This window comes from Cervus canadensis, chromosome 8, assembly GCF_019320065.1.
Source record: "Cervus canadensis isolate Bull #8, Minnesota chromosome 8, ASM1932006v1, whole genome shotgun sequence".
Taxonomy (NCBI): Eukaryota; Metazoa; Chordata; class Mammalia; order Artiodactyla; family Cervidae; genus Cervus; species Cervus canadensis.
Window position 1 is genome coordinate 62,713,404 of NC_057393.1, and position 18,503 is coordinate 62,731,906.

Here is an 18,503-nt window from a genome sequence, read left to right on the forward strand (position 1 = left end):
CTGTCTCACCTGTCCCTGCCAGTCTCTAGGAAGGAGGGATGACACTGGAGAGGCAGAGAGGAGTGACCACAGAGACAGAGGGGTGGGTGGGCTGGCCCATGGCGGAGGCTTCGCTCCCACAGCTGAGGGGAGATGCCGAAGCCACGCCTTGCCCCAGCGTCCTGGAACTGGAGGAGCTCCTGAGGGCAGGGAAGGTTTCTTCCAGCCACGTGGATGAAGTTTGGCCCAACCTTTACATAGGAGATGCGTGAGTGGTAGTTGGCTGAAGGGACGTGGGGGTGAGGACAAGGAGAGACAGTTCTTGGGATCTTTACCAGAGATGGGGGGTTGGGGTGAGAGAAAGGGCAACTGGTTCTGCTCTGAGTTTCCCAAGCCAGGGACTTTGTCCAGGACCCCTTCGTGCTAGCAACAGTGCAGTGATCAGGTGCAGCCACCAGGGGGAGTAGGGACTTTGCCTGCCTGAAAGAAGGGAACTCCCAGAGGTTCCCAGTCTTCTGGCACATTCCGAACAACTGGTGGGTCTTGTGGGGGGAGGGGTGGGGTGCAAAGGACGGGGAATCGTGGTGATTTGGGGGTGAGAGATGGGGTGGACAGAGAGCTCCCCTTTCCGGTTCCAGCCTTCTTCCTCTGGACACAGACTGGGTAAGGAAGGCTGACTGGAGGTGAATCAAGGAAGGTGTCACCTTTAAATATTTGCAGATTAGAAGCAGGTATGAGGTAGTGGCCAGGAAGAGCCGGATGTGTGGGGCAGGGCATGGGGCAAGAAGGGAGGTGCAACTGGGTCCTAGGGCTGAAGCAATCCTTTCTTTCCTGTCCTGGCCATGGCTGGGGCGGATTGCCTCAGGAAGCAAAGAGAGGCTAAAGCTACATCCCTGTACTACCAGCTCCCCTACCAGAAAGCTCCTGGGTGGGGCTGTGAGCTGTGAACCCCACAAGTTCCTCTGGCTCCTTCTGGACCCTAATGGATTCATCGCTCTGAAGCAGGGGGACCAGACAAAGCCTCCTTCCCAGACCTCATGGCTCCCCTTCCTCCCCTCCCTAGGGCCACAGCAAATAACCGCTTTGAGCTATGGAAGCTGGGCATCACCCACGTGCTGAATGCCGCCCACGGGGGCCTCTACTGTCAGGGCAGCCCTGACTTCTATGGCAGCAGTGTGAGCTACCTGGGGGTGCCAGCCCACGACCTTCCTGAGTTCGACATCAGTGCCTACTTCTCCTCTGCAGCTGACTTCATCCACCGTGCCCTTAGCACGCCTGGGGGTAGGACTTTGCATCTGAACCCCTATCCTACCCAGCTCAGTCATGGGGGGAATGTCCAGTTTCCCCTTTAACATCAGTGCCCTCCCACCCCTAGTTTTTAAAAAGTCATCATGTTTTTAAAATTCTCTGCTCAGTGTCCCAGCACTTTATCCAGTAGCATTGCCCCACAGACAGGGAAAGGGAGGCCTGAAGTACAAGGTCATGCTCCGAGTTAGGAGCAGCCCTGGGGCTGGAAGCCAGGTCTCCCAAACAACAAAACAGTTCTTTCTCTGCATAACTCAGCCTTGGGAGATTGCCATCTGGTATCTAGATGTCTGGTTTATGCCCCAAAGTACTTTCAAATGGAAAAAAAAAATCTTCTAATACTTGGGGTGCAACAAAGGAGCCTGGGGAAGCTGCTTTGTGTTCATCCTGGGTGAGAGCTATGCCCCTTGCTACCCGACCCTGGATGAGCCAGTGTCCCTCTCTGAACCTCAGTTTCTCCTCTGTGTCATGGGAAAGACAAGACTGTGGCTCATAGCACTTCTCAATACCAAGTATCCTGACCTTCATTTTTCTTCACCTATTCATTCATCAACTATTTATTATCTTCTCTGTGCCAGGCATGGAGCTAGACACGGGGACACTAGATACTTGCTTTAAGCAAAGCAGGGTCCCTGGTGGAAAGACATTCAAAATGTGAAGTATTACATCTGAGCGCTACTCAAATGAGTAGGTAGAAGTGAAGAGCCATGGGAGCACAGGACAGGGTCCTGGATTCAGAGGATCAGGAATTTGGGGGGAATTCCCTCTACAACAGGATTCATTGGGCCCCATGCATAAAGGATGAGCTGCTTTGTGATTCAAGTGATACCATGAGTAGTCAGGAAGCCGTGTCTCAGTGGAATCCTGACAAATGAGTAGTAGATGTTAGTCAGACTGACAGAAGGGAAAAACTTACAAGTAGTTGAAAGAGCGTGTGGGAAGGCTGGAGGCCAGGGACCATGACAGCTTCAAGGGACTGCAAGTTACCCAGTGTTTCCAGAGCTGAGAGCTGGGGTGAGACAGCCTGCGATGAGGCTGCAGGGTCAGCAGGGCCAGCCCACAGAGGGTCCTAGAAGCCGTGTTGGGGTGTGTGTACCCCATCCCAAGGGTAGGCATAAGAGGTGCTGATATACCTACTTGACAGATTGGGAAATGGAGGCCCATACATGTTGAGTGATTTGCCGAGGGTCACAGAATACACCCAAAGCAGAGCAAGGGAAGGAACCTGGGTCCCCACCTCAGCCACTGGGTGGGCTGGCTGGTGGGAAAGGGTCTTTCAGCAGATGTCTTCCTCAGCCAAGGTCCTGGTGCACTGCGTGGTCGGGGTGAGCCGCTCTGCCACACTGGTCCTGGCCTACCTCATGCTGCGCCAGCAGCTCTCCCTGCGCCAGGCGGTGATCACCGTGAGGGAGCGCCGATGGGTCTTCCCCAACAGAGGTTTCCTCCACCAGCTCTGCCGGCTGGACCAGCAGCTGCGGGGTGCAGGCCGGAGCTGAGGGGCCAGGTGAGGGCTGGGCAGGGTGTGAGGGGCGACGGCTGGGTGCAGTGAGAAGTGAAAGGTCAGGTGAGGGCTGGACAGAGGGCAAGGGTACAGCTAGAGTAAGGGGTTGGGTGAGGCCTGGCAGGGGACATGAATGAGTGCAGTTCAGAGGTTGGGTATCAGGGCTGAGCGGGGCTGGAAGAGAGGGTTGAAAGGGGCCTGGCCCATTACCCAAGCTACTGGGCTGCCCTCACCAATCCTAGGCCTGGCTGAGGCAACTTGATCATCAGTCCCTCCCCCCACTCCCAGCCCACCTACAGATTCTTCAGAGCCAGAGCAGATGGAAAGGCTGGGAAAGAAAGGGGTGGGAAGCATAAAATGGAAGAGGTGAGGCCTTCCTAAGGTCCTGGTGCTAACCTGCCCTACCTCCTTGGCCAAAAGCCTGTGGGGTTCACCTGAACCCTACCAAGATAGGAGCACAGTCAGTCCTGTACCTGAGCTGTCTGGCCCTTCCCACACCTCTGCACACCCTCCGCTCAGGTCTGGATCCCAGTCCTTGGTGAAACGTGTGGCTGCAGCTATTGCTCCAAGTTTAGTTAATTATCATGTCAGCCCTGCGCATCCATTCCCACAATGGAGAAAGGGAACAGGTGTTCCCGCCACTGGCCACAACCTCCTCACTGCTTGATACAAAGTTCTCCTGTCACCACGCCCTTCAGTTCTTTGCCTGGGACTCAGCACCCAACTCTCTACCTTCGTACCCCACCCAATGTGATCTCATAGATCTAGAGAAGGACCCTTCGTAACCTCCCTCCCTCTCTGATTCTGGGGACCCCATAGGACATAAAGCCTTCCTGAAGTCTATCCATTTACCTTCTGCCTCCTCCCGTTCCATGTTCAGTGCATCTGGAGCAAAATCCCTCAGTCCTTAAGCTGCATAAAAGGGACAGATCCCCAGTATCTCCTCTGCCCAAGCCACCTCCCTTCTGCTAGAGGCCCCAGTGTCCCCAGCTGCCCAGTAGAATGAGCTTGGCTCCCCCAGCAGCAATGGTGCGTCTCAGGCTCCCAGCCCACAAATGGTTGCCAAGGTGCTGCTGTAATTTCTTTGGCATTAGCTCTGTGTTTTCTTCCTGCTCAACTGAGAGGAGGCAGGGGTGTCCCTTCCTGGGGGTGGAGAGGCTGTGGGGGCCCCAGATTGTGAGGCAGCTGCAGAATGCCCCCTGTCCTTCTTCTCCCACCATGCCCATGTTGGGGCTGTCCCTGTCTGGCTCCAACAGCTCATCTTCCTTATATTCACATCCCCACTGAGGGCCATCTGAGGGAAGGTTAAGCCTCCAGAGATGCTCTCCACTTCCCCTATCCCACCTCCAGCTCCTGCTACCCATACTGTTCCTTCCTTCATCTCTCCTCAATCCTGACTTTGGCTGTGCCCCACCACCCACTGGCTCAGAAGGGCTGCCAGCTGGCAGTGGGACACTGTCCTGGGCTCTTCTGGGAGTTAGGAGAGTAGCAGCTTTCTCCTCCTGCCAGAGCCTCCCTGGGGCATGAACGAATCTCCCCCTGGCCACCACCCATAAGAGCTGCTTTTGTCTCTGAATGCATAACCAGCCTGGCCAAGGGGGAGCACGTGAGCAATATGAACCCTTCCCGTGTGCTGTTAGGAGGATGAGCATCTTGGGGTTGGGAATTGGGGCAAGAAGGAGGTCTCGGTTAGTTTGAGGGTGAATGCCATGAAAGAAAATAAGCATTATAGCTGGGGTTGGGATTAGGCCTAAGGCGATGCTGGGTGGGAAACTGTTGTGGGGCGTTCTGCAGGTGTGGGAGCCGAGAGGAGGATGGGAAGAGCATCTTCCCATCTTGCTCATTCCTCTAGGCAGGTTTTGGGAACTGGGACAACAGCACATCTCTGATCATGCCCAATCACCCCACTTCCTCAGCCTGGGGCCTTAAATCCTCTGACTTCAGACCTCTGCATCTTTCTTTTCAGGCAGCTGGCTTTGGGGGAGTCAGTTGGGCTATGGCCTTGCACAATTCCTGGGGCTACATCCACAAAATAGTCTGTGAAGCTGGGGCCCCAAGAGTTGTGCAGTGAGCAACCTGTGTGACTGTACACAGCAGTCCTAGGGCTGAGGACTCAGAGGTGAGGGGGCTTTGGGGAGAGGTCATCTCTCTTCATGAGCCTTGGGCCCCAAACTTGCCTCTTTATCTGTCTTGGCACCCATAACCCACTTGATCTTAACAGAGGCTCAAGGCAGAAGCAGGTTTAGCTGGCCCCTCTTGTCCCTGCCCTGGTGAGTCCCGGCCAATCTGAGCCTCGGTTTACCTGCATGTAACATGGAGTTCATTTCTCCCCCAGAGCTGGGCCTTACTCCCTGCTATGGGGCTCTGCCACTTTGCCCTGGCCCTGCTGGTGCTGCTGGAGATTGTGGCCCAGGTGGATACCCAGAAGATGGTAAGAGCCCAGTGCGGGGCCCGCCCTAGCGCCTGCAACTCCATCCATTTCCTCCTGCTGCCTGCACTCCCTCTCAGCCACGGCCTCCAGTTCTCACAGGTGGGAAGGGGCTGCCCTCTCAGCCAGGCCCTGAGGACTCCTCTCCCAGGGGTTTTAAGTTCCCCGAGGAGCGGGGGACATGGGAGTGGGAGGGGCAGTTCTAAGTGTTCCTTAGTTCTAAGTGTGGCCTGTGGCCACAGCTGCCTCCATCAGCCCTCCCCAGGGCACAGGGAGCCACAGTAAGGGCTGAGCCCAGCTTGCTGGAGCTCCAGCTTCAGAGACCCAGAGGAGGCGTGGCTGCAGGTAATTAATCATCTGTGTGGGGGTCGTCTGGGGGTGTGAGTGGAGAAGAGTACTGAAGCATGGGTATATGAGGAGGGTCTCTGAAGGGGGGGAGTATTCTTTTTTTTTTTTATTCCATTGGGTTTTGTCACACATTGATATGAATCAGCCATGGATTTACATGTATTCCCAATCCCGATCCCCCCTCCCACCTCCCTCTCCACCCGATTCCTCTGGGTCTTCCCAGTGCACCAGGCCGGAGCACTTGTCTCATGCATCCCACCTGGGCTGGTGATCTGTTTCACCATAGATAGTATACATGCTGTTCTTTTGAAATATCCCACCCTCACATTCTCCCACAAAGTTCAAAAGTCTGTTCTGTATTTCTGTGGGGGGGAGTATTCTTAATAGACCCAAATCCAAGGTCTCTTAACTGAGCCGTCAGCCTTGGAAGAGACTTTAAAGGGACGGGAGGTCTGCTCCAGGAATGTCTTCTGGGGGAGAGAGGAGCTTCGCAGAGAATAGGGTGGCTTCCAGACGCATGGTTTCTGACTGTAGGCCAGGCCTGTTCCAAAGACCTGCTCTGAACTCCACTTATATCTCTGTCTGTCTTTCTGCCCACATTTCCCTCAGCCTGATCTTCTGGATCTTAATCCTGGGCCAGTCCTATAACCTTTGGCTCCCAGGGAGGGGCCCTTGGGCCTGGGTTCTGATGTCCGCAGTGCTGCCAGCTGGGATGTGATTTGGCTGTTCTCTTCCCCACTCCCCCATGGGGATGACTTCTTGCTTTAACTTTCTGCCCATACTCCACGTGCTCCCCATGAAGACCAACAGGCCTTCCCAAATGGCTTATTCCGTCTCCCTTCTTCCTGTCCCACAACCCACATCCACATACCCCCACGCCACAGGCAGACCCCCTTGCTGGACTGCCTCTACGCCCAGCGGGGCCAGGTGCCTGGCTGGGCTTGGCACTGTCCGTGCCGGGGACCTGTGGGTGAGTTGGGAGTGGCAGGGGGAGGCCAGAGGAGGGGAGCAGCGCATCATGCTTTATAATTAAACTCCAATCAAAAAATAGAAACAGCATCAAGTGTGCAGAGACAGGCGTCTGGAAGCTGGGAGCAAAAACTGCCTGTCAGAGAAGACCACAGCCTGGGCCAAATACCCCCACAGGTGGGTGAGTGCCCCTACTCTGGGGGCTGCAGAGCATGCTGGGTAAAGAGGGCCGGGACACCTGTGCCTGTGGGTGCCGGGGTAGGGGAGGCGGCTGCATTGCATTAGCGGGGAGACTGGGCCGGAGATAGAGGCACAGATGAAGCCTAGTAATCAGATCAACCTGGGCTTGAATCCTGGCTCCTGTGCTTATTGGCTGTGTGACCTTGGGCATAGAGCTTAATCTTTCTGAGCCTTAGTTTCCTCATCTGTAAAAATGGCAATGGTAAATGTAATCGGCCTCATAAGGGTGCTGTGAGAATTCAGTGAGAAAAATGTAAGCCTTTAGCTCTGTCTAATACAAAGCATATCCTGAGTTAGTGGTAAATATAATAACCATTACTGGACAGAGAAAGAAAAATTAAGGAACACAAAGAGATAAGAGACCAAGCCTCACTGTCCCGTGGGATATGACTGAGGCTTCATAGGGTAAGAGTGATGATAATAAGAGTAAGATGCACCATTTACTGGACATCTACCAGGAGGCAGGCCCTGGGGGAGGTGCCCTAAACACTTCCTTGACTCATGGCATTCTCACAGCAGCTCCACTAAGAAAACTGGCTCAGAGAAGACCACACAGATCCCAGCTCCAGACCTGAGAACCTGGCCCAGGTCTGCCCTCCTCCAAGGGCCAGCACGCAGAGTACAGGGTCACAGGCAGCTCACCACTGGCCGCCCGCCTGCCACCCTCCCCAAGGCTTCCTTCGCCAGACTCTTCGCTTGTCCTGCCCTGAGCTCTCTGGCCTCACCTCTCCTGTGGCCCCATGTGGTCTGCCTGGAGGAGGAGGAGAGAGTGAGCAGGAGGGAAGACCAGGATGGGGTGGACGGCAGACGGCTGCTCCCCTGCCCTGTGCAGGCCTGAGCCTTGGTCTGAGGCTGCGGCATGTGGGGTGGTGTGCTGGGAGGCTGTTGGGGAGCATGAGGTCCTGTGAGGGGGGGTGGAGACAAGAGGCACTGGCAACAGCAACGTAGAGGGGACGAGAGGCACAAAGGCAGAAAACAGGCATCTGAACTTGTAAACAGCAGCAGCTCAAGAGCAGGAAGAGCACTGCCCACAGAGGCAGCTGCTCCGCTTAGGGGGAGACACAGGGAGGAGGCAGAAGCGGCACCAGAGGGAGTGGGGCGAAGAGCCAGGCAGAGCCGATCCCTGCTGGACGCTGGGCCCATGTCTACAGCCATGTCACCCTGAATGCGCCCGATCCCGTCTGGACATCGGGCCCAGCTTTCACCCTGCTGTGGCCAAGAAGATGCAGGAGGAGGGGTCAGGCAGGACTCTCAGTCTAGATCTGGGGATGGCAGAAAACGGGGGCTGCTGCAGCCACCGACTTCCCTTCTGTGCATGTGCCCAGAGCTCTAAGGATGAGTCGCTGGGTGGGGGCTGGGCCTGACTCTGGCTGACAAGGTGGGCTGGACCCTCGCAGGATAGAGCACACACGTAGAGGGTATATCCGTGAGCATCGGGTGTAAAGTCCAAGGTGAGGCCTAACAACACGTACCCCTAAGTTCAAGGAAAAGGCCCCCTTCTCCAGACCTGGGCCTAGGCCCTGAGGAGGCTGAGGCTGGGCTGTGGCCTGGCAGCTCCCATCCCCGACCCCTCTGCTGGCTCCTCCATCTCCCAGGAGCCTCCAGGAGGAGCAGGGACAAGTTCTGTCTCAGCGGGAGTTTGCCGGTCTGGCACGGCTGAGCTGCAAGACACCCACTGGACACTGGGTGGCGGCCTTACCCCACACCAAGCTCAGAGGCCTGCAGCTGCGCCCGCAAGGCTTCCCAAAGCCCCATCTCACCCCACCTGGGACTCCTGCAGCCCCAGCTGGTAGCACCAGACCCGTGTGGCTGTTGACCTCTCCCCACTCCAACAATATACACTTCGGTCTACCCTGTAGTTTCTGCAAACCCAGCCACTCCTCTCTCAGATCAGATCAGACCTTCCAGAGACTCCTTAAAGCAGGCAAGGCCAGTATCTTGAAGATGAGGAAAAGAAATCATGGCCTAAAAAAAAAAAAAAGAAATCATGGCCTAGACAGGAGCTAAGGCTTGCTCTTGACCTCAGAATGAGCTGTGGTTAAGCTCTCTGCACTCTTTCTAAAGTTCTTTTCCCACCACTTCACGTAGTCTCCCATCTCCCTGGGGAGTTCCAGGGCCAAGAGCCCTTAATCCCAAAGAGACACCAAGCAGAGAGGGGTCTGGAGGTGTGGAAGGATGGCACTTCAGTCCACAGTGGCCTGAGTCTGCTCTCAGGCCCCACCCCCACCGGTTCCAAGGGAAGGACCTGGAATTCTAGCCGCTTCACAGCATTTGTGTTCCAGGCGGAACCTGCCCCGGCCCCGTTCTGCTCATGTGCTGGGTCCTGTCCCTGAATCCACTCCCCCACTCCTGACCCCAGACCATGCCATAGGTAGGTGGCAGGCCACTCAGCCTGCCCTGAGAGGTCACAGTGGGGATGAAAGGGAAAGCCGGGTCTTCGCTTCCGCCTTGCCCTCCCACTGCCCGCTGGGTGAGCCTGGCCAAGCCAGTGGCCTCCTGGGTGCCCATTTCTCTTCCTGGTCCTGGCACCGCCTACCACAGAGCAAAGAAGTTCTTCCCAGTTTGTACCTTCCCTAGTTACTGGTTGAAGGGGCCAGGGCCGGTTAGCCGAGAGAGGCACTCCTTCCCAGCCCAGCACCAGACCCAGGTTCTGGTGCCACTGACATCCCAGCTCTGCAGGGTCTCGGACTCCCTCAGCCAGCTGACTCCTGACACGAGCCACCCCACCGGGGTGAGGCCTGACCTGCAGCACTGGCCTGAGTCACAGGGGTAAGGAGGAAAATCCCAGGGCCTACAGGCACACACGGAACAGCTACAGCAGGCTCCCCTGTAGAGAAAGATGGGTTAGCAACCACTCTGGAGACCTCAAAGTGGGTAACGCGAAGGCTGGGGGATGGAACTGAAGGCACACAGAATGGGACTGAAACCCTAGCCTTGCTCCTTAGTGACCATACAGCTTTGAGCATCACTTAACAGATTATTCTCTCTGACCTTCAGCTGCCTCCTATGTAAAATAGGGACCTTCCATGAATGAGGCCCCAGCACCCAAGAGGCATCAGCGCATTCAGCAGGGAAGTGCCAACAAGGGTCAGTTCATAGTCCAGGCTCCTCACTCCAGAGATGGGCTCAGACCTTCAAGCACCTGAAAGTGGGAAGGGATGGGAGCCTAAGGACCAGCCCTAGAAGCAGCAGAGAAACGGGGCTTGAGATGAGCTGCCTGGGTGTGGGGGTCTAAGTGCCTTCTGTGGGCCACAGCCATCTGGAGTTCTCATCCTTAGAAACTCCCAAGTAACCGGAGACATAAGGGGTGGGGTCTGCACTGGACTAGTTGCTACAAACAGGGAGCTTTGAGGGCCCCTTGGACAAACTTTCTAAGAGAGGGTTGGGGAGAGGGCTTCCTGGCTCCACAGTGGTGACAAGGGGTTGGCTCCCTGGTTTCCTGTGGAAAGGGTCTAGGCCTCAGCCCCAGTAGAGCTAGTTCATAACCTCATCTGAAATAACTGAGGCCCTTCTGAAGCATCCCAGTGGCACCTGGGCACTGCACCATGCCTGGGCCTCCATGTCAGCTGGACCCACCCGTGGGGAGCTTGCCACTTGCCACTGCAGTGTCCACTCTGTTCCAGGATGGACTCGTTGCAGAAGCAGGACCTCCGGAGGCCCAAGATCCATGGGTCAGTCCGGGTGTCCCCCTACCAGCCACCCACGCTGGCCTCGCTGCAGCGCTTACTGTGGGTCCGTCGGGCTGCCATGTTGAACCACATCAACGAAGTCTGGCCCAACCTCTTCCTGGGAGATGCGTAAGTACGATCCATGGTGGGGGGTGGGGGGAGCAGAAGGGGACCCTCTCCCGGAGTCTGTAAGGAGCAGAGTTGGCACCCTCTTTGCCTCCGACCATCTCTTTTCACATATTTATTTCCTTTTACACTGTTACTACTTTGTGGAACTAGAACATATCCAAGAAAGTGCACAAAGTCTGTTTCGCCCCCCAGGTCAAGAAATAAGACATTACTTGTGCCCTGGAAGCCTCCACTGAACCCTTCTCAGTATAACCTTTTCCCCTATAGATAACCACTGAGTACTGAAATAGTTATTTCCTTGCTTTTCTTTATAGTTTCACCACTTGTGTTAGTTTTGCCTATCCTTTAAAGTGATAGGAATAGAGTCATGTTGTGTATTTTGTAACTGGCATCACTTGCTCAAAATTGGGAGATGCCTGCAATATATGTAGCATACAATTCATTGCTATATATTATTCATTTGCATGTAAATATCACAGTTTATCCATTCCATTTAAATTGTTTCCAATTTGGGTCTATTATAAACAGAAATTCTAACAGCATTCTAGTACATGTACCCTGGGAACCACACATGTTTCTCTAGGATATATATATAGAGAGAGAGTGTGCAATGTGAGTCATTTTCCCTAAAAGTTGTCTTAAAATTTAGAACATATGGATGAATATATGTGGCTGTTATAAGTTTTCCTTAATATTTAGAAAATACAGATCAATATCTTATTAACATATGGCCAAATATGTATCTCCCCTACATGCACAGATAACCAGTTGTAAAATCCTTGTTGACTTTTAAAAAAAAAATGCATACACACATACATACATAAATGCTTTTTCACAGTTCTTTTTTTAACAAAAATGGTATCACTTTATAATCTCATTTTGTAATCTGCTTTATATAGGAAAGTTTTTAAATGGAACTGCACAACATACTTTAAAAGCACTTTTAAATGACATTCTGTTTTGTTATCCTGTACTTTTCATAGGTTCTCAGCACAGTACCAACACCTTTTCTTGTTCACCTGCATCTATCCGTCACATGTTAGTGGTGGTGCAGTGTTTCATTCAGCTGTATCAACAGTCAATCTCCTCTTACAGGCTATTTAATGACTCTCCCCACCTCCCACTTTTTCTCTATCTTAAATATCACTAGATACAGTTTACATTTGTCTGTGAGCACATTTGGAATTCTTTAAGTTCCTAGGAGGCTGGGGCAAGTGTACATTTTTGAGGCTTCTAATGCATGTGGCTGAATTGCCCTCCAGAAAAGTTGGCCTGAGTGAAATGGAGCCCCTTCACCCAGACCAGTTCACTGATTCCAGGCTCTACCCTTGGGAGAGGTCAACAGAGGAGGCCAAGGGGTGAATTCCAGTGCAGCCGGGGCAGACTCAGTGAGCTCTACTCCACCTCCTCCCGTGCCCCTTCAGGTACGCAGCCCGGGACAAGAACAAGCTGACCCAGCTGGGCATCACCCATGTTGTGAATGTCGCCGCAGGCAAGTTTCAGGTGGACACAGGTGCCAAGTTCTACCGTGGAATGCCCTTGGAGTACTATGGCATCGAGGCTGATGACAACCCCTTCTTTGACCTCAGTGTCTACTTTCTGCCTGTTGCTCGATACATCCGAAGTGCCCTCAGCGTTCCCCAAGGTCAGCTGCTGGGGAAGGAATGGGAATGGAGAGGGGTGCAGGCAGGATCTGGGGTTATCCACTTTTCCAATACATGGAAGGTGGGGTCCTTTAGCCACCCTCCCACCCCAGGGGGCTCACTACTCACATTTAGTGAGCAGTCCCTTCAGGGGGGAACCTCACCCTTGAAACTAACGATCATAGATATAACTAAGGTCCAGTGTGGTCATCAGGGTAACCATACCCCTCAGTAAGAGGCCAGGTGTTGGGCGGAAGGTCCAAGACCTAGCAAGGGCTCTCGAGTGGGTTCCTGTAAGATGAGGCCTTGGTGTAGAGCTGCAGGGGCAGGGGAGAGGGCAGGACTGAGGACAGGGAGGTAGGTGGACACCCCCGTAACCTGATGCAAACCCAGGGGACTCCAGGAGTGCTGACCCTCAATTATGCCAAAGTTGCAAAGGAAGCACCTGGAGCAGGAGAAGGGCCTCCCAGCTGCTAACCTTAGCCCTGCCACTAGCATGCTATGTGACCTTGAGCGAGTCCCTTTCCTCTTGGGCCTCAGCTGTGCCACATGACACTGGGGACAGTGTCAGTATCCCAGGATGCTGGGACAGGTGGGCAGAAGCATCTCTGATTCCCTCTGGGGTGGGCGGTGTGAGGACGGGTACCTGATGCTAGGCTGGGTCTCCCCACAGGCCGTGTGCTGGTACACTGTGCCATGGGGGTGAGCCGCTCTGCCACAGTTGTCCTGGCCTTCCTCATGATCTGCGAGAACATGACGCTGGTGGAGGCCATCCAGACAGTGCAGGCCCACCGCGACATCTGCCCCAACTCAGGCTTCCTCCGGCAGCTCCAGGTCCTGGACAACCGACTGGGGCGGGAGACGGGCCGGCTCTGACCTGGTGGGCAGCCAGGAATCCTGACCCTCTGGCCGGCATGGCCCACCTAACCAGCCTGGACCTGGGGGCCTTGTTTCCGGTGACCTTGAGATGTAAATAGCAAGTGGGGGCTTAGCTGAGGCAGAGGCAGGGAGAGCTGGTGGTGACCTTTAGCAGGTGGATATTCCCTGACCCAATCCAAAGATTCTTTATGCAAAAGAGAGTTCAGTCTGTCTCTATAATAAAAGGTTCCTCATAATAAAGACTTCATCTTCTGGTGAGTTCATCTTCTGGTGGTTTGTGGGGCAGTGGCTCACTCCTAGGATGGTCATGAGGTTCCAGAAGGCTAGACAACCTATGATGGCAGTCTAGAGACAGAGTCTGAGTTCACTGTCTGAATAAAGACCAAAGTTTGAGGCATCACCATCCTTCACATGCCTGCCCTGTATCAAAAACCGACTGTCAAAACATGCTGTGCACAAACATGCTGCTATCTCCTGAATCCAGTCAGTCTTTTCATCTTCATTCTGCTTTCAAAAGCACTGACCGAAATCACAGAAACCTAATAGAGGCATTAAACAAGAGGGTAGGAGACACACCCAAATTCTTAGTGAAGGATGGTTATATGATAGGGCAACATTGGCTTTGAGTTTCTTACTTCTTGTGCCCTAATAAAATAAAACAGTGCAAAAAGCCCCCAAGTTCCTCACCTGTACGTGAGGTATTTATGAGGATTAGATGGGCTGGCTTTCCTTTCACCTCTCTGCCGGTTCCTATGTAGCACTTCCCTCCTCCAGCAGACCCTTGCTGAATGTCAAGGTCTCTTGAGAGCTCTGGCCTCTGTGTCTTCTCTCTGTGTTCTCACTCCTTGGGAGAGGGGGGAGGTCCTCTGGCTCCCACAGCCTCAGTTCACATCTCTAGGCTGATGACTCTCAGACCCCTATGGCGGCCCAATTTTCTTTTCTGAGCTCAAAAACCTCAGTATACTACTGGCCACCTTCATTTGAATACTGCCCTTGAGTTATCAAACTGAACTTTTCATCACCTCCCACCCGGACCCATTCCTCTTCCTAGTTCCTATTTTAGTGAAGGGTTCTGACAGGCATTATCACCCAAGCCTGTGGTGGGTGTCACCCTGGACTCCTGCCTTTCTTAAAGTTGGCCTACCAATTCCACCTCCTAAAGCGAGCTCGGATCTGCTCATTTAGCTTCATCTTTGCCGACTACCCAAATTCAAGCCACCTCACCTGGCTTCCTGCTCAGCCCCTGATGGTCTCTCTGCCTCTAGCCTTGCCCCTCCCAATCTCCACGCAGGCCCCAGACATCTTACTAAACTGAAAATCTGATCATGTCACTCTAACACTTACAGCCCCCCAAAGACAGACAGCTTGACAAAGTATAAAGATTCATTTTCTGAGAACTTCTCATGTCTCCAGACATTTCTCTTCTAATTCTGTTCCCATACATGCTGTGTAATTAAGAAATGCTAAATCCACCTGCACTTTCCAGAAATGTTCCACTCTCTTACCTCTTGGTGCTTTATACATGCTTCAGGTTACAGCGCCTGAATGCACATCCTCACACATTTTCACTGGGGTCTCTTTGAGATGTCTCAGTTTAGATGTCACTTCTGGGGATCCCCCTGGACCCTGCAAGCCTCAGTGAAGTGTTCTTCCTCAAGCTACCAAAATGTCCATCCACACCTTGTGCATCACCTGTCATCTGGGTTATAAGTGCCTGGTGCTCTGTCATCCTTTTCCAGCTGGTAGTCTCTCACCAGGCTTTCTCTGGGCTCAAGGACCCCAAGACTCCCACCCTCTCTCCTGTAACCTTACCTTCAGGGAGAGTTCTATGTTACTGTGCCCTCTCTACAGGGTCCACCAGGGGGAGTGGATCCCCAACCTGGCCCCAGGACTGGGCCTGCCTCCACAGGAGACCTCCTCTCCTCCCAGCTCCACCTGCCACAGCATCTCACCATTTGGTCACCCTGACACCCTCTTCCCAGCTCATCTTGTCTCCTTGGGCCACCTCTGACCTCTCTCTCTGCTCCCCTGCCAAGGCTTTCTGGGGACAGCCATACCCTCTCCTGGGGGCTTAAGGAGTCTATATCCTTCTCTACCATCTGCTCTATTTCCAGAGGGCAAGTCCTTTTCCTTTGTTGCAAATCAAAAAAAGGGTCACCTCTGACCAAATCAGTAGACCTAGTTCCAAGTCACAGTGCTCAACTCAGGGAGCTGAGCACAGGATGTGTTTTAGGACCCACTCACTCCTGCAATTTATAAACTGTACAAACATATACAGCCCTCTCTGGCTCATAGAGATTTAATATCCCTATTTTACAGATGAACAAACTTAGGCTCAGAGAAGCTAAAATGAGGCTGGATGTTGCCTACTGGATCCAGGATCTCTGGGTTCTGGCCGAGAAGGACAGGTGCTGCCCAGAAGCTCCCCATTCTCCTCCCTGCAGCACTTGTTCCTAGTCCCAGCTGGCTGCCTCAGGTGCTCTCTGGGCCTCTTCCAAAAGGTAAACACATGTCCCAGCAGAAGTCTGTGCCCAGCCAGGCAGGATGGAGAACTCGGCTTTTCCCTTGGGTTAGTGAGGCCTATAATTCTCCAGAGCAGACAAAGCTAATCCTCACCCCGTAGCCCAGCCTGCCCACCCCCAATTCCCTGGATCCCCTTGCTCTGCCTGACAGCTAAGCCCTTGTTGCTATTCACTGCTCATGCATGGTCAGCAGGATCCAAAATAGTGGCTCCAGAAACCAGCCTCTAAATCAACATCCGGGTCTATAACTGTGGGCAGCTGGCCCTTGCTAGCTGGGTGGAGCACCTTGAATCTGGAACAGAGCCTGGGGCATTTGTTTCAGCAGGTTACCTTCTTGGGGCTCTAAGGGTTGGACTCAGATTCTGGGGATACAGGGGGAAGAAGGCAGGGAAAGCCAAACATGCCCCAGAGCACCCGAGGAAACAGAGGCTGAGCTCCAGACTGGCACCTCCACCAGGAAGCCTTCCTGCCTGCCACACTTGGCCCAGGAAGTCTGCGATGATGCATCTGCTCCTCCTGTTCTATGGAGCAGGCTCATGAAAGAAGTGAGGTATTGTTAAGACCATGAACTTGGACCATGGTTGTATAAGAAGTTAACATTAGAGGAAGCTGCATGAAGGGTAGCTAAGAAATGTTTCTGCTATCTTTATAACGTCTGTACATCTAAAATTATTTCAAAATAAAAAGTTTTCACAATTTGTTGACAAGTACTGATTGCTTTGTGTATGCCAGGTACTATGCTGAGTATATTAGATACATTATATATCTTTTGTTTTTTCAGTTTCATCATAATGTTTTATTTCTTTAGGGAAAAAAACAGAAATCAAATATGGCTTCCCCTATAGCTCAGTCGGTAAAGAATCTGCCTGCAATGCAGGAGACCTGGGTTCGATCCCTGGGTCGGGAAGATCCCCTGGAGAAAGAAATGGCAACCTACTCCAGTATCCTTTCCTGGAAAATCCCATAGGCAGAGGAGCCTGGCGGGCTGCAGTCCACGGGGTCCCAAAGGGTTGGGCATGACGGAGCGACTAACACTTCACTTCACTTCAGATACGGCAAAATGTTAAAATTTGACAATACTGAGTTGTGGGAGTTTAGATATCTGGTTTTTCTTTTTTTGGTATTTTAAACTATTTCCTAGTTAAAAAATATAAATTGACTAAAGTTTTAAAATGAGAAACAACCTATTCTCTATGTTTAGCTTTTGAAACCCATCAACAAATGGTTTTAGGAAATACTCTGAATTTAAATGATGCTGTTATTATTTGCTTTGAAAAAGTGAAAGTCATTCAGTCCATGGAATTCTCTAGGCCAGAATATTGGAGTGGGTAGCCTTTCCCTTCTCCAGGGGATCTTCCCAACCCAGGAATCGAACCTAGGTCTTCCACATTACAGGCAGATTCTTTACCAGCTGAGCTATAAGGAAAGCCCCCAAACACCGGAGTGTGTAGCCTATCCCTTCTCTAGCGATCTTTCCGACCCAGGAATCAAACCAGGGTCTCCTGCATTGCAGGCAGATTCTTTACCAACTGAGCTATCAGGGAAGCCCATTATTTGTTTTAGGCCTAAAATATTGCAAATTTGTGTTATCCTTTGAATACCTTCAAGAGGCTTGATTATAGCAAATCTTGCATCAAGAAAAAAGGTAATGATGACCAGTTTATAGAGTTTAGATGAAATAACTATGATCAAAAGGAAACTAGGCCAGTCAATCAAACTATACAACTGACTCTTGAGGAGCACAGGTTTGAACTGCATAACTCCACTTATAGACAGGTTGTTTCCAATAGTAAATACTTTAGTACTATACGATATATGGTTGGGTTAATCCACCAATGTGAATCGGTGATATAGATCTGGAGGAACCATGGAAACAGAGGAACTTTGTATTAGGAGAGCCAACTATAAGTTATACACATGAATTTTCAATTTTGTGGGAGGGTCTGTGCCCCTAACGCCTTTGTTCTGGTCTGCTGTACACTTCATTTAATCCTCACAACCCTATGGGGTAAGTCCAATTATCACCCCATTGTATAGACAAGAACATCAATGCAGAGAGGTTAAGCCAGATAGCAGCTAGCTTTGAGAGCTCATACACCTGAGCATTAAGCAGGCTCGTGGCTCTGACGAACAAAGCTTCATTTCTCTCTCAGAACACAAGTTGATGGGTGGAAGCGGGAGCAAGAAGGGGGGATGCAGATCACGTCCCCTCTCGTTCCCAGGGCCAGAACTCAGTCACGTCACACCTAACTGCAGAAGCGGCTGGGAAATGTGGTCCAGCAGGGTGCCCAAGAAGAAAAGGAAACTGCAGATACTGGTGATCATGAGTAGGTGTTCTGAGAGCAGGCACTCATATGAGATATACATAATCAGTTAATTCTCATAAGCCATAGCAGCAGATACTATTTTTAATATTCCCACATTACAGATGTGAAAACTGAGGTCCAAAGAGAGTGTAAGTAAACTTTCTCAAGGTCACTTAGCTAGCAGTGGTAGAACCATACTACAAACTCAGTCAGCAAGCCTATTTTCTTAAACACTTCCTGAGACTTCATTCTGCGTTGGTCTTTAGTGACTTGCTTGCCAATGGAACTTGGGGCAGAAGTGGTATATTCTGGGACTTCTAAGACTGGGTCATAAGGTGCCTCACAAATGTCTACCTGGAGCTCTTGGAACACTCTCTTTGGGAGCCCCAAGTCACCCCACAAGACATCTGACTCCCCCAAGGCCATGAGGCTGGAGCAGCCATGTATAGGTGAACTGGTTGACCAGCCCTGCTGAGTCCAGCCTTCCAGCCGGGACCCTAGACCTTACAGTGACCTCCTCTTGGACCCTTCAGATCAGCACACCTGCCAACTGAATACCGTTTGGAATAGGTGCCAGTGCCATGTG

The 18,503-nt window shown here is 52.3% G+C and overlaps 1 protein-coding gene across 8 annotated transcripts; it reads left to right on the plus strand.

Moving 5' to 3' along the window:
• The first annotated feature begins 42 nt into the window (after positions 1-42).
• On the plus strand, positions 43-13,347 carry DUSP13 (dual specificity phosphatase 13). Of its 8 annotated transcripts, none has more exons than XM_043476477.1 (7): positions 43-247; positions 2,581-2,788; positions 5,121-5,315; positions 6,613-6,707; positions 10,394-10,567; positions 11,992-12,212; positions 12,884-13,347. In XM_043476477.1, exons 1-7 carry the CDS (start codon positions 99-101, stop codon positions 13,084-13,086), a joined length of 1,245 nt encoding a protein of 414 aa, XP_043332412.1. In that variant the 5' UTR covers positions 43-98; the 3' UTR covers positions 13,087-13,347. The 8 variants fall into 8 exon arrangements, 7 of the variants coding, with proteins under 7 accessions (XP_043332412.1, XP_043332413.1, XP_043332418.1 ...); XM_043476478.1 differs by having other exon boundaries at positions 5,121-5,216; XM_043476479.1 differs by lacking the exon at positions 43-247 and adding an exon at positions 1,122-1,260.
• The last annotated feature ends 5,156 nt before the right edge of the window (positions 13,348-18,503 follow it).